Source organism: Macrobrachium nipponense, chromosome 9 (assembly GCF_015104395.2).
Source record: "Macrobrachium nipponense isolate FS-2020 chromosome 9, ASM1510439v2, whole genome shotgun sequence".
NCBI lineage: Eukaryota > Metazoa > Arthropoda > Malacostraca > Decapoda > Palaemonidae > Macrobrachium > Macrobrachium nipponense.
In genome coordinates, this window is record NC_061110.1 from 105,652,964 (window position 1) to 105,675,964 (window position 23,001).

Genomic DNA, 23,001 nt, shown 5'->3' on the forward strand with positions numbered 1-23,001 from the left:
CAACGGATAATTTTGAAAATGACATGCTTCATACAGTGCAGTCATGAATATCTGCTTCTTAAACAATATACAGCGCATTTCATTAAACAAGTCTAATTATCAACAGAAAATACAATATATGTTGCTAGAGCAACTGCAGCTAAAAATGAAATCGATTAGGAAAACAAACTGAAGAGAAAACAGCTGAATTTAGTAGCAGTTTCTCTGTCTGTCTGTCTGTCTGTCTGTCTGTCTTGTACATGTTAATGTACAAGCGTTGGCCCAGATATCATTCTAGTATTTCAGTATCGCATGAAATTACTATGATATCAAATAAAACTCTGTCATGTAGATATGCATAACTACACCAAAATATAAACACAGTTCTGACACTATCCTCTCTCTCTCCTCTCTCTCTCTCTCTCCTCTCTCTCTCTCTCTCTCTCTCTCTCTCTCTATATATATATATTATATATATATATATATATATATATATATATATATATATATATATATATATATATATATATATATATATATATATATATATAATAATATATATATGTATATATTAGTACAAATAGGAAGACGAAAGGGAAGGGAGATGCATCTTTCGACTTTATTTTTCAGCCAAACGCAACGTTCGTTTATGTACTTATTTATTGACAAAACGCGAGCCAGAAAGTCACAGGAAGCGCGTGTTTTTTATTACAATATAAAAACCACGGTCTTCCTATAGGTGTTCCACCGAGGTCGTTCAATAATAAGAGTCTCCTTATCTGTTGACTTACTTCAGTTTTCTCGGAGGTGACTCACTGATCGTGGATACTCTCTCTTTCGACCTTGACCTATTGTAATTCCTTTAAGATGGAACGGGTTTTGTTTTTTATCCCTCTTACTGGATAGTTTTATGCCTCGGACCTTTAATGACTCAAGGCCCTGTGGGATCATCTTAGCATAAAAGTGAAAATTGAAGAAATGCTTACCAGAAGATTAGCGTCCAAATGGGAACGGATTCTTTAACAAATGACCGCAAATTGCGCCGCACCTGGGCACAGGGATCTCTACAGTCTAGATATACCCATAGGCTGTGGGAATCTCTACTGGGGGGAACGGGGCTTGGTACGGTGTAGGAATCTCTAGTGGGGGAGGGGGCCTATGATAGCTTAACCCCTTGTACAGAAAATGTCTACTTTCGGCGTCGCCTTCCTTATAAACCTTGACCTGGATCCTGTTTCAAACGAACTATAAATGATTAGACTAACACAACAACGAGAGTACAGGGTTCTTTATACAGCCTGATTTGATTGATAACTTATACTGAAAGTATATATCGTGTTAGGGATGACAATAACTGTTCATACTGCATTGACATTAGACAGATACTTCAATCCTAATATTAGTAAAATAATAAACATAAGCCCATACTGTCATGGTAGTCTCCCCCGTAGTGCAACGACGCGACAAAATCCTGTCGAAAGTTCGGAAAATATGGCAAAGGAACGAGTAGTAACAACTCATGCCATAAGAAATGAGCAGGATGAAAGCGTATAAAGGATATATATATGTATATATATATATATATATATATATATATATATATATATATATATATATATATAATATATATATATATTGTATATATATATATATATTGTATATATATATATATATATACTTAATATGATAATAATAAATATTATCTTCGGAAAAACATATAAATTACGTAGTGTAAATTATTGAACAATATTTTCTCTCTATTCATTTACAACAAGGGCCAAAAATTGCTAATACAATTTTGAGAACTATATTATTTGCCATTTTGATATGCAAACTTTTGCAACTTGAAGGAGATGGAAACAAAAATGAATGCCTCTAAATTAATGCTATAAAATTTATTAGTTCTTTACCTTGATGGTACCTTTTATAAAGCATAAAAAACTCGCAAAGAAAAAAAGGTAGAAGTACAATTTCTTTTTTTTTGCTTTCAAACCTTCCACTTTGTGACGCTATTAAAACTAAAAAATATATAAAGACTAGAAATTATTCTTACAAAGCTTCAATTAAAAATTAACAGGTAATAAAAATTTTAATAACTTTTTTTTTTTTTGAAAATTAAGAAATATAATTGAAAACCAGAAAAAAAAAAAGGAAACCCACTATGACAAATAAAGAGAGCTGTTAAAACTTTAGAGTGTAAAAAATTTAAGAAAAATATTCTGCTCCTCACTAAATTTTCAAACACACACACACGCACGCACGCACGCACGCACGCACGCACGCACACAAAAACACACACACACACACACACACACACACACACACACACACACACACACACAATACATTAAAATGTAATCATCCGTATATTGAACCAACATATTTGATATTTAACTCTTAAGTAAACGTTTTTCATATTTAATCAGTTTTGCAGTATTTTGTTAAATATTTTATCTATATTTCATTTCCACGATATTTGTTCTTAAAAAATTATTGCAGATGATTTTATTGATTCCATGTACTTGCAAAATAAAATATTCTTTTATATATCTATCCTTTCTTTATTCTTGCCTTTTGTTGCGTTTAAAAATTGTAATGATTTGATTTTTAAGGTGAAATAAAGCACTTATTTAATTACCTTCAAACGTTACCTGATTAAACGGCGTAGTATTCTTCATTGATTGCAAAAACATGCATAGTCTAGTTGTTAGTAGATAGGATTATTCCAAAAATCTCTGATAGGAAAACCGAAACCCTTTCAAATTTTTCAAAATAATCGAAACCTTTTTCGTATCTTTAGTTTTATCCGTTACTCGTTTCACTTCAGACGAAAGAAGCTTCCCCTTTTGTACTTCTAAGGAAGAGTCTTTTGATCCGAACTTTTGCAGCGTTTGTCATAGTTCAATTTATTCCTTTTTTATTGACACTGGAAACAGCTTTCATAATTGTTTCCGTTTAACTTGTGTAACATAGGAAGTAAAGTACTCGGTTGCAACTGAGTATGTGGAAAGTTTCAAAATGTCAATTATTATTATTATTATTATTATTATTATTATTATTATTATTATTATTATTATTATTATTATTATTATTATTATTATTATTATTATTATTATTATTATTATTTTGACCGGTTATTCCGATGAAATTTCATACGACAAGCATCATATATTTACACCAATATAATGCTCTCAACAAAAACCAAGGAAACAGTTTAAATAAACTTGTTCATCCAAATAGGCAGTTTACAAAGTGTTTTAATGGTCTAATGGTGGTAAACAATATAAAGAGAAGCTAAGGAAACTAGGCATCACCCTGTTACGTTTCCACTAAGTGCAATGCTATTTCAAGAACAACTATATAGCCAGTAGGTTACCATTAAAATCTGGTTCAATTACTCTATTTCAAAGAGAGCTGTCATGAGAATGTCCAGTTTGTCTATTGTTTCATACGGGATTTTGAAGTGTTTGAATCTAAGGTGTTGTCTGTGTGAGAGATCCCTAATTAATAAGTGATCTGATTCTACTTCCATAGCGTTCAGAATTGTGTACTGCAACTACCAATAAACCTGATATATATTACAACGAGATCAAATGAACTGGTACAAAAGAAGATAAGCCTGCAGGCAGGGATTCATTCTTGCTTAGGTAAGGGTCAGTTGATATTTTTTCAGTAATGACAAAACTGAACATTTCGTAACATCTGATTTTTTTTTAAGCAATGATTTCCTATGTATGAGTGTTCCATTTATCAAGTGTCGTTTAGCACACGGAAAATAGAGATTTGTGCGGTGACTTTTTATATCGAAATATGATCTAAAAACTTTTAAACAATGTGTTTGAAAATGAACTAGAACAAAACTAGTTTCGTAAATACTGGATCTCTTTATGAAATTCAATGAAGTTTGATCTTTATGCTATTGATTTTGTACAAAAAAAAAAAAAAGGTGACACTTAAAAAACAAAACCTTGCAGTCCATTATGTAGGGATTTTCTGTGACCTCAAGTAGAAGACTTGTTATTATCTCTGACACTGGTGGTGTCAAGGTACGAGTATTAGAACGTGTAATTATTTTCAGTTCCACGTGCGAATTTAATAATTGTATGTTGGGTATTTAAATATTTAATGAATTTGTGGATGTGTTCGACTCCTTTGAAGATTGAAAACACGTTGTTTGGAAAACTTAGAATATACGTTTGAATTATGCAGGGAAGTGGAATATACTCTTGTTTTTTCCCATCTGTTCAACCGCCTGTGGTGTTTTCGTATGGTAGCACTGCGTCCAGAGCTTAAAATAGTTACGCTATGTGTAAGTTTTAGGTAAATAAAAGGATATCTGGGTGTACATTTGCAACTGAAAAGTGTTTTAATAATTTACTGTATGCGAATAAAACCGTTAATATTCGAAATAAGATATCATTTAAAGCCCGGGACGCAGAGTTACCATGGGCAAACTCCACAATCGGATGGACAGATGGAAAAAAACAGAGTATAGTCATATAGCCTGCCAGTGGCATAAACTGATTTTAGCAATGTAGCATAACTTCTCCATCAATATGAGACTAGAATTAGTTTGTAAGTGTGAACAGAGAATTCGTAATTGGTGCATTAAGCAGGGTCTCAAAATGCTTTTGCTTTTTTTTTTTTTTTTTTTTTCAATAAGAGGCGCATTAGTTCACAAATAAACCTCAAGTGTCCAGCAAATATCATCCAACCCACTTGGTATTCAGGACATTTTCATTTTACCCAGAATGTTTCTACTACTTTTCCTGGTTATCCTCCTAATTACACATCCTTCAGTTCATGAACACACCCTTACTTCAAATTCAATTTTACACCGAACCTGTTATTTTCCATTTTGTAATATTCTACAATATGCGTTTTTGTCTTCATAGGAACTTTAACCCCTAAACAAATTTCGTTTTATACCGAACATCCTTGTTACAGTCTCCGTCAATTCTCGCCAGACGCTTTATCTAATACTGCTCGTTCCTTAGCAGACCTTCTTGTATCTAATTTCATCATAGAAAAACTTTGCAATTCGTCTTTTGATGGTAATTAAGTAACCTTTTGTTTCTCAATTTCTTAAAAGGATTTCATTTGCGCAAAACATGAGTTCATGCTTCCTTCGTAATTAACATCTTTTACGATGTTGTCAGCTGTTTCAAGAGCTACCAAATATCCAATTCAACAATTTATTCTATTATGAAAATTGATATTAGTTAACCAATATCTCGTCAACACTTAATTTATGGATTCTAAGATGTTTTCTCAGGATTATGGTACACAACATTTAGATAATTTGAATGAGAAGTTTTGTAATCCCATAGAAAAAAAAAAACATAAAAGGAAAGACAGTCAACAATGGAAAGAAAGGAAACATCTAATAGTGTAAAGGACAATGGAAGAATGTTGCCTGAACGTTTGAACTAGCGCTCTTCTCACTTCTTAGAATCAATATTCATTATTGAGATAGAACTAATTTTTCGGAAGTGCGTTCAATCACAAATTAGTCTAAACCAAACATATGGCATTATTTTACCAATGTAGATTAGGTTAGTTCCAATGGCTGAGTGCTGTCATCATACGTGCACTACTGACTTTCATTGATAGTATAGTATTTTATTGAACTAGTAATCTTCAGATTTAACCTTTATATAATGGTGCAAGGCTTTTAGTAAGCTGATTTGATATTCGTGAGCCTGTGAAGTCGGTGACGTAATGTAGATATAGGCTTAGAATTGCAACAATTAAAAAGTTATTCATTGATACATTATATTATACAATGTTTTTTTTTTTCTGAAACTTACTCAAAATGTACTTTCATTAATATTGTACTCTAAACCATAAACTATAAAACTAGTGCTGAAAATTTCTTTCGTAGATTTATGATGATAATTTCTCTTTGGATTTAACGTGTAAAACCTTCTGGTAAGATTTAGTTACATAGCCTACTCCATAAAGGAAGATGGCTGCTTGAAGGTAAAAAAGTAACAGTAGGTTAAAGGAATTACACATATAGACCATGAGACGGACACATCGATTCTTTCATACTCTTCAATATATTATCAAACTTATTAAAGAGTCAGTGAATTTAAACGGGCTTATATAGTCAGTAAGACTAATACACAAATATAAAAAATATAAAAATTTTCATACAATATATGTAAAATTACACATAGAAATACTATAAACAGACTTTCTGACATGGGTTAGACGTCTAACCATAAATGAAAGTCTACCTAAGTGTGTGCAAAGACTTACAGGAAAAATATATACATACATACAGGTGTAAATTACAGTATTACAATATACAGTATGTAACAGGAATCAGGTGATTTCATTGGGCAAAAGTATACCTTATATTACATGTCACAAAACTGCTCAAGTCGAGGATACAAGATGTCCTTGTAAGATATACCATGACTAATAATACACGCTGCAGCCAGGCACTGCAAGGAGGTGTGACGAACAACATTTACTAGCTGAGAAACTGGCTGCCCTTGGTCAGCTGTAAAATGCGAGCGTTTGGCCTTGACCATTCCTAGCATCTAAGTGAGCCCCTCTTAACAAGAGGGAATCTGAGGGTATAGGATCAGAGCCCCTCACTAGCAGAAGTTCAGACTTCCATTCTGGGGTGGCAGACATACGTAGATCCGGGTCAACAATTTCCTTCAATTCTTGGGAGGAAGCGACTTACAAAGAAGACTAACCTCGGGAAACACTGAAACCATTTTCAATAAGGGAAGACACTGCATTTTTCACTGTGTGCCGCTGGCAGTCAGAGAAGTCACGCTGTAATCTCGCAAACAACTCCAAAAAATGCGAAATTATCATGCTAAACTGGTAGAGGTGAGAATCGTTTTTCCTCCTTACATAATCGTCAGCATCATTTAATGTGGAGATAATCAGCTCCATTTTCTTCGATTCCCTTTAAAGGACATTTATAAATTCCGTGGCATATTCCTTGGAATTATCATTCCAGTTGTGTGCATTCGCAGTGTTTGTTAGGAATCCAAATAGTTTGGCTAATGATCTGAGGTGAAACAGCCTACTCTGGTGCAGTGGATTCAACTGATTTCGTTGCGTATCGATGGCGTGAACCCATAAGTTGATGCATCGTTTAATAGCATAGTTGTCTACATAAGCATTCCCCGTTTTATTAATATTGTGCATTGTTTGCAAGTGACCAGGGCCTAAAATCCTTTCCATCACGAGAAGTGCCTGCAATTGAACTTCTTGAGGGTCTGATTCTATACTTTCTAATCCTCCAGGTGTTGACTTCACTGAACTCCCATCTGAAGGACAAGACGAATTATCCTGGGTTTTTGGATGAATGAGTTCGCCATTGACGTACCTGGAAATATATTGAAAAAAAAATATTGTAGTTAGCCAATAACACCAAAGTATAATAGATCAGTGCATTCACAGTTTCATACTGAAAAAGCTAGTATAATTAAGCAGCAAGTGTTGGAAAACTTACCTCTGATTGATTGCTGATTCCAGTAATTACTGTAGCGTCTATATCTTGTGTGCTGTTGAAAAGGGAGCTCCAAGTAGCTCCAATGCATCGGCTTTCTCTTTTCCATATACCAGACCTAGTCTGCGTACCAGATATTCTACATGTCCCGATGTCCAAGAGAGCTGGCCACAATCAAAGGCGTTAATCCTATCAAAGGGAAGACAAAGAATAAATAATCCTGAAAATCTTTTGCTGTGTTCAGTTTAATTTAATGTTCACCTGATTTCGTTCAAAATGGAGATATTTATTGAACTTGGACTAATTCAAATCTTACAAAAAAACCTAAAGGTATACATTCCTGTATCGAGACCCTTCAAGCAAGACTCACCAGAATAGTCGGGACCCGTCCGAGCGTTGTGTTCCAGCAACAGTTTCATTACTTCCAGATGTCCTGCCTTTGCGCAGGCGTGGAGTGCACTTTCGCCTTCTATGTTCTTGCCATTGACATCAGCGCCCACTTCCAAAAGAAACTTCACGATTTCCAAATGGCCGCCTGAGGAAGCAAGCATCAGACAAGTGACAGCGCGGTTATCAGCAGCCTCGATGTCTGCGGGAAATAGACCGATCAATGTATTACAAGAAACTTCACGACCTAAAGAAAGATTTGTCAACTTTGTACTAAAAAAAAACACTGTATAGCTTTTTACAACAAAACATAACGCTTGATATTATAGCAAGCTGAAGTATAAGCCAATTCAATAGAATTAGTGACAGCAAGTAGTGCTTATAAAAAAACATTGAAACTAAAATGCAGTGAAAACTCACAGGCCCCGTGCTCCTCAAGAAGTCTGACAATTTCGAAGTACCCAAGTGCACACGCTGCTTGCAGTGGAGTGCCGTTGAAACTGGTTTCGCCATTTGGATTGGCGCCTTTAGAAAGGAGATAGTCAACAACCCAGTAATGGCCATTGGAAGCAGCGCACCATAAAGGACTAACTCCAGACATGAGAGGTCCTTCAGCTGAAACTGCAAATAACAACAATCTAATGGTATTTCTGATGCTGCAAATGAACTTCTCTTTTTATCAATGTCAAAGAGCTCTTAAATGGAAAATTATTCAAGTTTTCAGTCATCATCCAAATACAGAGTAAGTCAGGGAGACGTGTCATTTGATATTTCAAGTGACTTACCTGAGCCCAGTTCTTCGACGTCTGCTTCTCTGTATTCAACGAGGATCCTGACACAGTTCGTGTGTCCAAGAAGAGCTGCCGTGCACAGTATCGAATCCCGTCCCTCCTCGGCCCTCTCAACGCAGTACGTAACGCCCGATGGAAAAGTCTGAAAATGCACAATACAAGAATGAGATAACCAACAACATTAGCAACAACACAGGAGAGCCTTTGGATATGCAGCTCCTAGATTATATAAAAAGTTCCCTCTTTAGCTGAGGCAGATTGAGGATTTGAAGTCTTTCTAACAGAAACTTGAAGCATTTTTGTTTAATCGATGCTATGATATGGAATATCAAACAGTGAATATGGAATATACCACCACCAAATAATAATAATAATAATAATAATTATAATAATAATAATAATCAGGATGGAGTTTGGAATAGAAAAATGCGCCTTAGTCAACATACAAAAAGGCAAGTAACGAGAAACTGAAGGATAAAGCTACCAGATGGAGCAACATCAAACACATATATGAGACAGGATACAAATACCTGGGAATAATGGAAGGAGGGGATATAAAACACCAAGAGATGAAGGACACGATCAGGAAAGAATATATGCAGAGACTCAAGGCGATACTCAAGTCAACACTAAACGCCGAAAATATGATAAGAGCCATAAACACATGGGCAGTGCCAGTAATCGGATACAGCGCAGGAATAGTGGAATGGACGAAGGCAGAACTCCGCAGCATAGATCAGAAAACCAGGAAACATATGACAATACACAAAGCACTACACCCAAGAGCAAATACGGACAGACTATACATAACACGAAAGGAAGGAGGGAGAGGACTACTAAGTATAGAGGACTGCGTCAACATCGAAAATAGAGCACTGGGGCAATATCTGAAAACCAGTGAAGACGAATGGCTAAAGAGTGCATGGGAAGAAGGACTAATAAAAGTAGACGAAGACCCAGAAATATACAGAGACAGGAGAATGGCAGACAGAACAGAGGACTGGCACAACAAACCAATGCACGGACAATACATGAGACAGACTAAAGAACTAGCCAGCGATGACACATGGCAATGGCTACAGAGGGGAGAGCTCAAGAAGGAAACTGAAGGAATGATAACAGCGGCGCAAGATCAGGCCCTAAGAACCAGATATATCCAAAGAACGATAGACGGAAATAACATCTCTCCCATATGTAGTAAGTGCAATACGAAAAATGAAACCATAAACCACATAGCAAGCGAATGCCCAGCACTTGCACAGAACCAGTACAAAAAGAGGCATGATTCAGTAGCAAAAGCCCTCCACTGGAGCCTGTGCAAGAAACATCAGCTACCTTGCAGTAATAAGTGTACGACACCAACCGGAGGGAGGGGTGATAGAAAACGATCAGGCAAGACCCTCTGGACTATGGTATCAGAACGGATAGGGTGATACGCGCAAATAGACCAGACGTGACGTTGATTGACAAAGTCAAGAAGAAAGTATCACTCATTGATGTCGCAATACCATGGGACACCAAAGTTGAAGAGAAAGAAAGGGAAAAAATGGATAAGTATCAATATCTGAAAATAGAAATAAGAAGAATATGGGATATGCCAGTGGAAATCGTACCCATAATCATAGGAGCGCTAGGCACAATCCCAAGATCCCTGAAAAGGAATCTAGAAAAACTAGAGGTGGAAGTAGCTCCAGGACTCATGCAGAAGAGTGTGATCCTAGAAACGGCGCAAATAGTAAGAAAAGTGATGGACTCCTAAGGAGGCAGGATGCAACCCGGAACCCCACACTATAAATACCACCCAGTCGAATTAGAGGACTGTGATAGAGCAGAAAAAAAAATAATAATAATAATAGGCATAGAGGACTATGCTTATTAAATAAAAATAATAATAATAATAAGCATAGAGGACTGCGTCAACATCGAAAACAGAGCACTGGGGCAATATATGAAAACCAGTGAAGACGAGTGGCTCAAGAGTGCATTGGAAGAAGGACTAATAAAAGTAGACCAAGACCGGAAATATACAGAGAAAGGAGAATGACAAGCAGAACAGAGGAATGGCACAACAAACCAATGCACGGACAATACATGAGACAGACTAAAGAACTAGCCAGCGATGACACGTGGCAATGGCTACAGAGGGGAGAGCTCAAGAAGGAAACTGAAGGAATTATTACAGAGTCACAAGATCAGGCCCTAAGAACCAGATATCTTCAAAGAACGATAGACGGAAATAACATCTCTCCCATATGTAGTAAGCGCAATACGAAAAATGAATCCATAACCACATAGCAAGCGAATGTCCGGCACTTGCACAGAACCAGTACAAAAAGAGGCATGATTCAGTAGCAAAAGCCTTCCACTGGAGCCTGTGTAAGATGCACCAGCTACCTTGCAGTAATAAGTGGTACGAGCACCAACCTGAAGGAGTGACATAAAACGATCAGGCAAAGATACTCTGGGACTGTTGTATCAGAACATATAGGGTGATACGTGCAAATAAACCAAACGTGACGTTGATTGACAAAATCAAGAAAAATGTATCACTCATTGATGTCACAATACCATGGGACACCAAAGTTGAAGAGAAAGAAAGGGAAAAAAAATGGATAAGTATTAAGATCTGAATATAGAAATAAGAAGAATATAGGATATGGCAGTGGAAATTGTAACCCATAATACTAGGAACACTAGGCACGATCCCAAGACCCCTGAAAAGGAATCTAGAAAAACTAGAGGCTGAAGTAGCTCCAGGACTCATGCAGAAGAGTGTGATCCTAGAAACGGCGCATATAGTCATAAAAGTGATGGACTCCTAAGCAGGCAGAATGGAACCCGGAACCCCACACTATAAATACCACCCAGACGAATTGAAGGACTGTGATAGACAACCCCCCCCCCCAAAAAAAAAAAAAAAAAAAAAAAAAAAAACTAATAATAATAATAATAGTAATTCGTCACAAGAGGGCTGAGATCCTCTTTTAAGATATTCTCTCATTGGTAGTGAATATATACATCGCTACACGGAAATTATATACACAAGACTATTCTCGTGAAGCTGTATGTTCATAACCAAGATTTTTTCCAGTTATAATTAACCGAGTGATTTCCTTAGACCCATAATTATGAAGATATGCACACTTATTTAAACTATTTCAATGCGTGCACCAGCTGCCAAGTACATATACATTTTGTGATCATTCCAAACAATACCTATAAAAGAAAGTGAAGGTAAAATGGATGAATAGCTGGTGGACATGGGAGCAATATTTAAAACTACTTCTGTCAAACACTGATTAAACATTCATTGCACTGACTTTTCCTTCCTCATAGAACACTTATAACTCTTTTTATGGAATATCCCTCCTTTTTTAAAAACTGTAGTTTCAACTGAATCTTATGTGATTGCTCCAATCCTTGATTCAGTAAATAGACATCCGTCTCACCTTTGATTATTTTCATGAAACATGTCAACTTAATCCAGGGAACATGAGCTTTGTTTAAAATACTTATTCAATATCGCTTCAGTAGGATGCACTATTATTAAAATGTCAAGGGAAAACTAATGTTAATCGTGTTAGACATCATTACCGTCTCATCACAAGTGAATCTTCTTCATTACATCAAACAGACGAATGAGTGTCAGGTCATACCGTGAATGGGCAAAGAAATTTCCATATATGATTAGAAATTAAGCGAATAACAGAAGTGAAATAAATTCTAATTAAAATAAAGCTGTTATAAATTTGTCAAAATCGGAGATAGAAACTGCGCAGAATGTGTGAGGTGTTTGACCAATTGCTGATAGGTTAGAAAATAATTTATATAAGATAAAAAGATACTGAACGTATGTAGTGTTTGACCAATTGCTGTTAGGTTAGAAAAATTTTATTTAAGATAAGAAAAACTTATAGACATTTTTTAAACATAACAGATACAGAAAGTGGGTTGTATGTTGCAACCGGCTTTAGTCTGATGTGGTTGTGTCTCTAAAGTGGTGATGTTCGAATTCAAAACGAGGAAAAGTTCAATAAGATTGAGATGAATAAAAAAACCGAAGCTTTGAACAAACAATATAGCAAATTAAAGGAAACATTCTACGCGGGCAAGTTAGCATTAAAAAGACGATAAATGAAATCTTATTTTTAAATCAGCTACAACAAAGACTGCTAAACTAAGAACTAATTATTTTATCGATTCTGAGGAGTCAGAAAAAAAAGATGAGAAGCTGCTGAAAAGTAAGATCATGAATAAAAAGCCAAATAAGTAATCACATCGGATAGTTAAAAGAAGGAAAACGATTATCAGACCGTGATAGTAAATTATACCAGGCGATGAGGAAGAGAGTGTTATTGACTTACATTTAAAAAGGGAATTCACGACCAAGAAACTAATAAAATATGAATAGGAATAAAACCAAGCAAATGAAACATTAAATTTAAATTTTCAACAAGAAAAAGAAATGGAGAAACTTATTGTGAACAGTGACTTACTGTCTATGACAAACCAGATAATTTCAATACAAATTTCTCAAATTTCTAGAGATAAAAGACCAATCCAGGAAAATATGTGCAAACAAATGAACTCTCTTAGCTAAAGTGTTGAAAACAAACTCAGGATTGTATGACCATCAATCAAAACAGACAAATCTGATATTTTGTCAAGTTAAAGACAAAGCTGCAGGAATAAACATATTCTCCCACATTAGAGAATGCTCGTCAAGCAGAACGTCTCATGAACTAACAGTTAAATAGAAAAACAGACTTTGAAGTACGAGAAAATCTGACAAATACCATACCCACATCTTAATGCAATACCAGACTTGCTTAATCAGTGAATGAAAACTATGATTTAATAAACTTGCTGTCGAGGTAGAGTTTGGGGTTAGGTATGTAAACAATTAAAATAGGATGAAAAGTCAAGGAAATTAGAATAACAGTGCTATTATTTTAATTCATTCAAAGATGAAATGACACAAAAGCAAGCTCATACAAAGACGTTGAATGTAAAATTTCGTGAACAGACCAACGCTGAGACCTGGTCATAACTGGAATAAGTCATAAGTGAAAGTAAAAGGGTTCCAGAAAAAAAACAGATATTAAGTGATTGTGACCCATTAAAATATACATGAGAGGAAATGGTGAATTTATTTGGAAAAAAGGAAATGCTCAACGAAACAACACGGAAATTGATGGAGAAATCTGAGTTTCAATAATTAATCAAAATCAGCCAGATGTTATGAAACAACTAAATAACAAAATTAAAGTGTTGACTTATGATAAGTCGCCTCCAATGATATTAACGAATAAAAAGTGACTGAAGTGAAAGACTGAAAAAAAATAAAAAAAGTCGATAGCATATCAACAAGGATAAAAAAAAAAAAAAAAAAATTATATTGACGGTCAAAACTACAAACACCAAATGTGTAAAGAGTGATAGACGCAAGAACTTGCTTGGAGGTTGGCTGATTTTGATCAAGACTGTTTATCACGTAGAAAATAAAACATATACATTAACAGAGCCACGGTTCAGAAAAGTCTTAGGAGAAAGAACCTCTTAATACAATTTACCAGACTCTTCAATTCGCCCCAAGAATTAGAATTACAAAGAGACGTAAAGAAAGGTAGAAATTGAAAACCTGTATCTTCGAAGCTATTACAAAAGATATGATCTGTCCCCTGATAAAGAAATAGCTGGAAAAAGGATGTTGGCTTCCTTGAATCAGCAATTTTTATTGATTGTTAATAATAAGGATGATTCTTTATATTTATTCCTAAACGTTGTCAATTTATCTCGGCTAAAAATTTACTCATAGAAAATAAAATTAAACACCGTCACATAACACAAACAAACCAGTTTAAAGCGTGGAAATACGAAGCATTTCATGGAATTTATTCATCACCAGACCTACATGAAACGCAAACCTCGATAATTAAGATATAATAATGAACAACAACAATTAGATTGACCATACAAAGTATATATTCCCTTGGAATGATGTTTTGTTACAGCTGAACTGAAAATTACTGAACCCAAATCAGTAAGCCTAATCTCATCCATTATTGAAATGGAGATGTGAATACATGTGAAAACTTCACTGTTGTAAGTTGAAGCTGAAACTCTTGTTTATTACCAACAACAACAACAACAATAATAATAATAGAGTGTTTCCTACTACGGGACGACTTAGAAATTGAACTCAGATCCATGATTAGAATTCACTACCTTATAGTCATGATAATCTAGATTTTGTAGACAATTCTTTACAGCATATTTATCACCACAAAAGCTTATAGATAATTTTTAAACGTAACAGATACAGAAAGTGGGTTGTATGTTACAACCGGCTTTAGTCTGATGTGTTGTGTCTCGAAAGTGGTGATGTTCGAATTCAAAAAACGAGGAAAAAAAAAAAAACAAAAGTTCAATAAGATTAAGATGAATAAAAAAACCGAAGCTTTGAACAAACAATATAGAAAATTAGAGGAAACATTCTACGCCGACAAGTTAGCATTAAAAAGACGATAAATGAAATCTTATTTTTAAATCAGCTACAACAAAGACTGCTAAACTAAGAACTAATTATTTCCTCGATTCTGAGGAGTCAGAAAAAAAAAAAGATGAGAAGCTGCTAAAATGTAAGATCATGAATAAAAATCCAAATAAGTAATCACAATGGATAGTTAAAAGAAGGAAAGCGATTATCAGACCATGATAGTAAATGAGGCGTCCAGCGCTAAATCCACACTCACCACATTTAAAAAAAAATAGAGAAAAAACGCCATTAAATTTGTAAATTTAAAAAGGCCATAACACTTTTATTTTCCAAGATATTTTCTTCAGGTTTGAATTTTGAATGTTTGGGATTTGGAGACCCCGATGATGTTATTTATGAAAAAAAAATAGACTGTGCACAATTTGATTGACTGATTGTATGATTGATTGTAAAATTTATGAGCAAAATTAATGCTGAAGTTTACAAAAGTACAGATTATATAATGCAAAATTGAACCATAATCTCTTCATCAAAATATACACTCACTTACACAATTCGAAAGAGGAAACAAAGGGAATTCCAGATGTACGATAAAATGCATTTCTCAAATTTGTGGAGAGTGTTGGTTTTAGCACAGGACGCCTTAAATTATACCAGGAGATGAGGAAGAGAATGTTATTAACTTACATTTAAAAAAGGAATTCACGACCAAGAAACTAATAAAATATGAATAGGAATAAAACCAAGCGAATGAAACATTACATTTAAACTTCCAACAAGGAAAAGAAATGGAGAAACTTATTGTGAACAGTGACTTACTGTCTATGACAAACCAGATAATTTCAATAAAAATTTATCAAATTCTATAGATAAAGACCAAACCAGGAAATATGTGCAAATGAACTCTCTTAGCTAAAGTGTTGAAAACATCAGGGATTGTATGACCATCAATCAAAACAGACAAATCTGATATTTTGTCAAGTTAAAGACAAAGCTGCAGGAATAAACATATTCTCCCACATTTGAGAACGCTCGTCAAGCAGAACGTCTCATGAACTAACAGTTAAATGGAAACAGACTTTGAAGTACGAGAAAATCTAACAAATACCATACCACATCTTAATGCAATACCAGACTTACTTAATCAGCGAAATGAACTATGATTTAATAAACTTGCTGCCGAGGTAGAGTTGGGGTTATGTATGAAACAATTAAAATAGGATGAAAAGTCAGGGAAATGAGAATAACAGTGCTATTATTTTAATTCATTCAATGATGAAAGGACACAAAGCAAGCTCATACAAAGACGTTGAATGTAAAATTTCGTGAACAGACCAACGCCGAGACCTGGTCATAACTGGAATAAGTCATAAGTGAAAGTAAAAGGGCTCCAGAAAAAAAACAGAAATTAAGTGATTGTGACCCATTCAAATATACATGAGAGGAAATGGTGAATTTATTTGGAAAAAAGGAAATGCTCAACGAAACACAACACGGAAATTAATGGAGAAATCGGAGTTTCAGTACTTAATCAAAATCAGCCAGATGTTATTAAACAACTACGTAAGTAACGAAACTAAAGTGTTGACTATGATAAGTCGCCTCCTGTAATATACGAATAAAAAGTGACCTAAGTGAGACTGAAAAAATAAAAAAGTCGATAGCATATCAACAGGGATGAAAAAAAAAAATTTATATTGATGACCAAAATTAACAACACCAAATGTGTAAAGAGTGATAGACGCAAGAACTTGCTTGGAGGTTGGCAGGTTTTGATCAAGACTGTTTATGAAATTAAAAACTGACTAATGAAATAAAATACTGAATGAAATGGGACCTTGACCTAAGAGATAAAAACCATTCAGCAAAAGATACGTGAAAATGAAAAATAGATTAAATGCTTGCTACAATAATAAAGAAATACTTAGACTAGTACAAGATTGTGTTGTGCACGGTCGAATTCTTTGCTGATGAAATTTTAGGTTTTTATTGATAAAGTGTCCAGACTAGAAACGAAACCTTCTCTCTACATAAGGTAACTCGTATTATCCAAGTAGGCAAGTAAGCTCAAATGGTAACCTCTTTAACGTGGAGTCGACTACGATATATGGGATTTGACTTAGATCGCGAAAATATCCTATCCAATGTTTACTATATTTACATAAAATCACTTAGGAAACAAAATATATACATTAACAGAGCCACGGTTCAGAAAAGTCTTAGGAGAAAGACACTTTCAATAAAATCTACCAGACTCTTCAACAATTCGCCCCAAGAATTATAGAGACGTAAAGAAAGCTAGAAATAGAAAACCTATATAAAATAGCTGAAAAAAATGTTGGCTTCCTTGAATCAACAATTTTATTGATTGAATAATAAAGGATGATTCTTTTACAATTATTCCTGAACGTTTTGAATTTATCTCGACTAAAAATTTACTCATAGAAAGTAAAATTGAACACAGTCAAAATAACATAAAAACCAACTTAAAGCGTAAAAATACTAAGCATTTTATGGAATTAATTCATCACCAGACCTACATGAAACGCAAACTTCGATAATTAAGTTAAAATAATGAACATCGATAATTAAATGGATTATACAAAGTATATATATCCTTGATATTATATATTGTTACTTCTTAATAGAAATGACTGAAAGCCAAAGTGTACTATATTTACATAAAATCACGTAGAAAATAAAACATACATTAACAGAGCCACGGTTCAGAAAAATCTTATAGAGAAAGAACCTCTTAATAAAATTTACCAGACTCTTCAACAATTCGCCCCAAGAGTTACAAAGAGACGTAAAGAAAGGTAGAAATTGAAAACCTGTATCTTCAAAGCTATTACAACAAATGTGATCTGTCACTGATAAAAAATAGCTCAAAAAAATGTTGGCTTCCTTGAATCAGCAATTTTATTAATTGAATAATAAAGCATGATTCTTTTATTTTTATTCCTGAACGTTGTCAATTTACCTCGGCTAAAAATTTACTCATAGAAAATAAAATGAAACACCGTCAAATAACATATAAACCAGTTAAAAGTGTGAAAATACGAAGCATTTTATGGAATTAAATCATCACCAGACTTACATGAAACGCAAATCTCGATAATTAAGATATAATAATAAACATCAACAATTAAATGGACCATAGAAAGTATATATTTCCTTGGAATTATGTGTTGTTACCTCTGAATGGAAATGAATGAAAACCCATATCAGCATGCCTAATATTATCCACTATTGAAATGGACATGATAATACTTGTGAAAACATCACTGCTGTAAGATAAAGCTAAAACTCTTGTTCATATCAACAACAACAATAATAATAATAACACAGATCCATGACTAGAATTCACTACCTCTTACCCATGATAATCTAGCTTTTGTAGATAATTCTTTACAGCATATTTTTCATCACAAACACGAGCATAAATACCAAAAAGTATGGTTTTGCTTACCCTTGTGACGCATACAAAAGAACCATCGATTTTGTCCATCTTGACGTATTTAACGGCAAATAAAATTTCAACTAAAGAAAGACGGAAGGAAAGTAAGGTCTCTGATATAAAAGGACTCCTGCACTAAGCAAGTCTTGTATCACTCCACTTCAAGGAAACTTGTAACTGATTATTTTTACCCAGATTGGGTCTATTTATACCAGCTGGGCATAGGGAGAGGCGGGGTCAACTTGAAATGTCCTTAATCCCCAGACCAATTGTGACTCGGGCAATACCAAATCTTATTTCACTCATCCTTACAATGCTCCTTCGGTATAGTAAATAGATTCCTTTATGGGAAAGTATCCTATTGCAGGATATTCAATGTATATTGAATGAGTTTTAAGCAATAATACTAATTAAATTTGTATGGTGAATATATATTTTGAGTGAAGGGTCCATGATTTGGCAAGCGCGTGGGAGAATCCCACAGAGTGCTCTGATTGGCTGAACGAGTCGTGACTCGGGAAGGTGTGACCAATGGCCGCGATGGCACAATGACAGGAAGCAAGCATCCTATCTCGACACACGCGGACAGGAACGCATAGTAAAAATGAAGAAATTAAACATATGTATAATTTCATTTATATCTATGTATAATGTGTATGTAGATACAATAACTTATTTTCAGCTTAAAATACCAAATTCTATTGTCAGAATGTAACCACAGCCTTCTGTAACACCGGCTTATGCCCGCCCCCTTGACTTTACAAGAAAAACCTTTGTGTAGTAATTATTCATTATTATGTTTTGATTGGATATACTTATATATATATATATATATATATATATATATATATATATATATATATATATATATATATATATATATATATATATTCATTATTGTTTTGAATGGAGATATACTTATATATATATATAATATATAATATATATACCATATATATATATATATATATATATATATATATATATATAAGTATATCCAATCAAAACATAATGATAATTACTACACAAAGGTTTTTCTTGTAAAGTCAAGGGGGCGGCCATAACCCTGGTGTTACAGAAGGCTGTGGTTACATTCTGACAATAGAATTTGGTATTTTAAGCTGAAAAATAAGTTATTGTATCTACATACACATTATACATAGATATAAATGAAATTCCACATATGTTTAATTTCTTCATTTATATATATTTATATATATATATATATATATATATATATATATATATATATATATATATATATATGTATATGTATATGTATATGTATATGTATATGTATATGTATATGTATATGTATATAATTCTAGGGCACATTTTTTCACCAATAAAACATTCATTGAATAGAATGCCTCTCACATTTTTAACCAGCTTTTTATTTATATTGCCTAATATTTTCTCATTATTTTCCTCCCTTCATTGTTTAGGTTACTGATAGACGCATTCAGGTAATGGGGTTCTTCCATTTACTTAAGAACACCTAAATCATACTCGAGGAATGCAACTACAACAATCCATTTATTGATAGCAGAAGCATTCAGCATCTCCATGCAACGCCCCAGCCTTAAGATCCGACGCGAGGCAGAAAGATCCCTAAGGTCTTCTTGCAGAAGACCTTGTTTGCTGTCTTAGATTAAGCTGGCCTTATGCCAGCACGGGCTCTTGCTCAGAGAGAAGCCCGTAGGAGACCCATTCAACCGTATGAAACAAAAACCGTATGAAAGAAAACCATGGGCACGCTGACAGGAACACATAATGTAAATGAAGAAATTAAACATATGTGTAATTGATATATATTTATGTAAAATGTATAAATCCACAGTAACTTATTTTCAGTTTGATACCTTATTCTACGTCACCATTTTAACACAGCCTTTTGAGAATATAGTCATTCCAAAATGAAAAGAGCTCTCTGGCAGGGTTGTTTGGGTCCGCTCCACGTATGTTTATTTCCGCATATCTGCCAAATCTATAACGACAACAGAGGTAAAATAATTTCTCCATTATAGATATCAAATATCATCTTTTTCGTTACGCAGAATTTTAAGTCAATTACATAGCTGCATGATTGATTGCTTTTTTATGCAATAACAAGAAACTGAATCAGATTTTCTATCAACGTGGCATCTTATTTTGGTGTTATTGCTGGCAATATTTCAAAAAGCTCCACGTCGGTTTAGTTCCACTGATGGGCATCTTTAAGTTTGTCTCCAGGGAAGCACTTTTGGTGGTCACGGTATTTGTATGTCTGGAAGAATTCCGCTGTCTACAAATATCTTGATTTCTTAAAGAATAAATTGGTAAATAAGGAAATATGAAATGAAAGCATAACATAAAGTAAGTGGACGAGTGAGAAAATAAACAATCTCTCTCTCTCTCTCTCTCTCTCTCTCTCTCTCTCTCTCTCTCTCTCTCTCTCTCTCTCTCTCTCTCTCTCTCTGACAAAATAATTGATTGGAAACAATGACAGAATATTGCTGCAACACGATATGGCAATGAAGCAAGAATTATCACCTATTTCTATAGCATTAATTGAATACTTTTTCTTTCAGGATGTGCTGACACGAGCCGTCCAGGAAAGGATTACAGATGACCCGCCCATCTGGTGTCGTTCGGCTTGCCCAGACTTGCTCAGACTAACAATCACAGGTAATAACGAACACTCTACTTGATTCTAGAATGTTCTGTATAAAATAAACAATACTAGTAAGACAAAATATTGCTAAAACATATAAACCAGTTTAATAAAAATTTGTGTCAGTGAGCACTGCAGTTACTTTCAAAATCTTATTCTGATGAAGTTAGGTCATTAGAAAATCAAAGCAGTAGATTTGAAATTTGAATAAAGTAACTCACAAATATCCTGTCTAAATTTCATCCTTTAAAGACCAGGAGTCAATAAATTTCAGAGAGGAGTCATAATTTCGTCTACGTTAGTTGCCTGATCTTTTTTGCCTTTCCTTCGAGACTTCTGATTTGTTAGGACAAATATCAAATGCAGACTGGTTAGAGCAATGCTTTCCAAAGGTCTTTTAGACCATCTTTTTGGTAGTGCTCGCTGACTGACTTGGCCTCTCTCTCTCTCTCTCTCTCTCTCTCTCTCTCTCTCTCTCTCTCTCTCTCTCTCTCTCTCTCTCTCCCCAAAACAATTTTAGAATGTTTAGAAAACTACAGACCATAGCAATGGTGTGGATCGGTGTCATATTTTGAACAACGATGATTTCACTTTCGTTTCGTTGCTAGACTTATTCATATTTCGATGCCTTATCACCAATATACCCTACGTACAATTTTATTACATTATGTATTTATTATCATTATTATACTTCTCCACTTGAATCCTGATTCATTACTTATCACGAGGCCTCGTGTAAGACAAAACGAATTTGATACCCGTCATGAGTTTACCAAAGGAGGGTGGCGCAGTGGTGCAGTCGGGATTAGAATGCCCGTAATCCCCTGACCAATGGGCACCTTCCCTTGAGCGAAGGCTCTGACGTCACAAGGGTTCCTTGACCCACGTGCTTGCCAGTCTTGACGACGCTTCTCAAGTCTAGAAAGTTCCTTCTTTGAGATACCGTAACTTTCGTCAAAGCATTACAATGCCAGCAAGGATTAAATTAAGAATTTATGATCAGAAATAAACCCTATTAAATTTTGGACGAATATTCTTTATTTTTTCCCCTTTAACGTACATAGGAGTATTGCTATTTGAATGTTTATGGACTGGTAGCTGGATGGGTGGATGAGGGAGAGCTCTGGATCCTGACCTAAACACCCGTTGAAGTCTCCACATACCTCAACCATTTCTCATGGGTCATACTATGTAGTATGCATAGTATGACAGTATATATACTCTGCCTTTCAAAATGAAATATCAGTCATATAGTTAAGAAAGCTGTAATAAGGATAAAGAAGTAGGCAATTTATTATTTGTTACAAATACAATCTTATCTAAATCAATATCAAATCAATTAGGAAACCAAGCTGGTGAACGAACAGTTACTTATTGTACAATCTCTCTCTCTCTCTCATCTCTCTCTCTCTCTCTCTCTGAAGGTACTCAATGTCCTTGTAAAACGTGTTATACCTAAAATGGAAAATATCGAAAAACGTTTAAACCAGTTCATTGTGGTTAGCATCATGTGGTCGAGCTGGGACGGAATAAACGATAAGATGTCATGACGTCAGTAGCACGAATCGGGCAGAGAAGGTTAACAGGTTATAACAGAAGACTCTGGGGAGAGACTGGTTTGTTGCGGTCAATGCCAAGGTTTTCACCTTAAAATTGGATTTCATTTACTCGCTAAAACAAGCAGGTCACCACCTGCTTTCCTCTTTTATTTCCACGGAGACATGCTTTTATCCTCATAATATAATTCTTAGT

The 23,001-nt window shown here is 34.5% G+C and overlaps 1 protein-coding gene across 1 annotated transcript; it reads right to left on the reverse strand.

The window, feature by feature from the left end:
• Positions 1–1,050: 1,050 nt before the first annotated feature.
• Positions 1,051–18,647, reverse strand: LOC135218168 (protein fem-1 homolog CG6966-like). Its single transcript, XM_064254318.1, has 7 exons — positions 18,609–18,647; positions 8,632–8,779; positions 8,267–8,467; positions 7,830–8,048; positions 7,463–7,623; positions 6,349–6,431; positions 1,051–1,210 (listed from the first exon to the last, which is right to left on the reverse strand). Exons 1-7 carry the CDS (start codon positions 18,645–18,647, stop codon positions 1,051–1,053), a joined length of 1,011 nt encoding a protein of 336 aa, XP_064110388.1.
• Between the last annotated feature and the right edge of the window lie 4,354 nt (positions 18,648–23,001).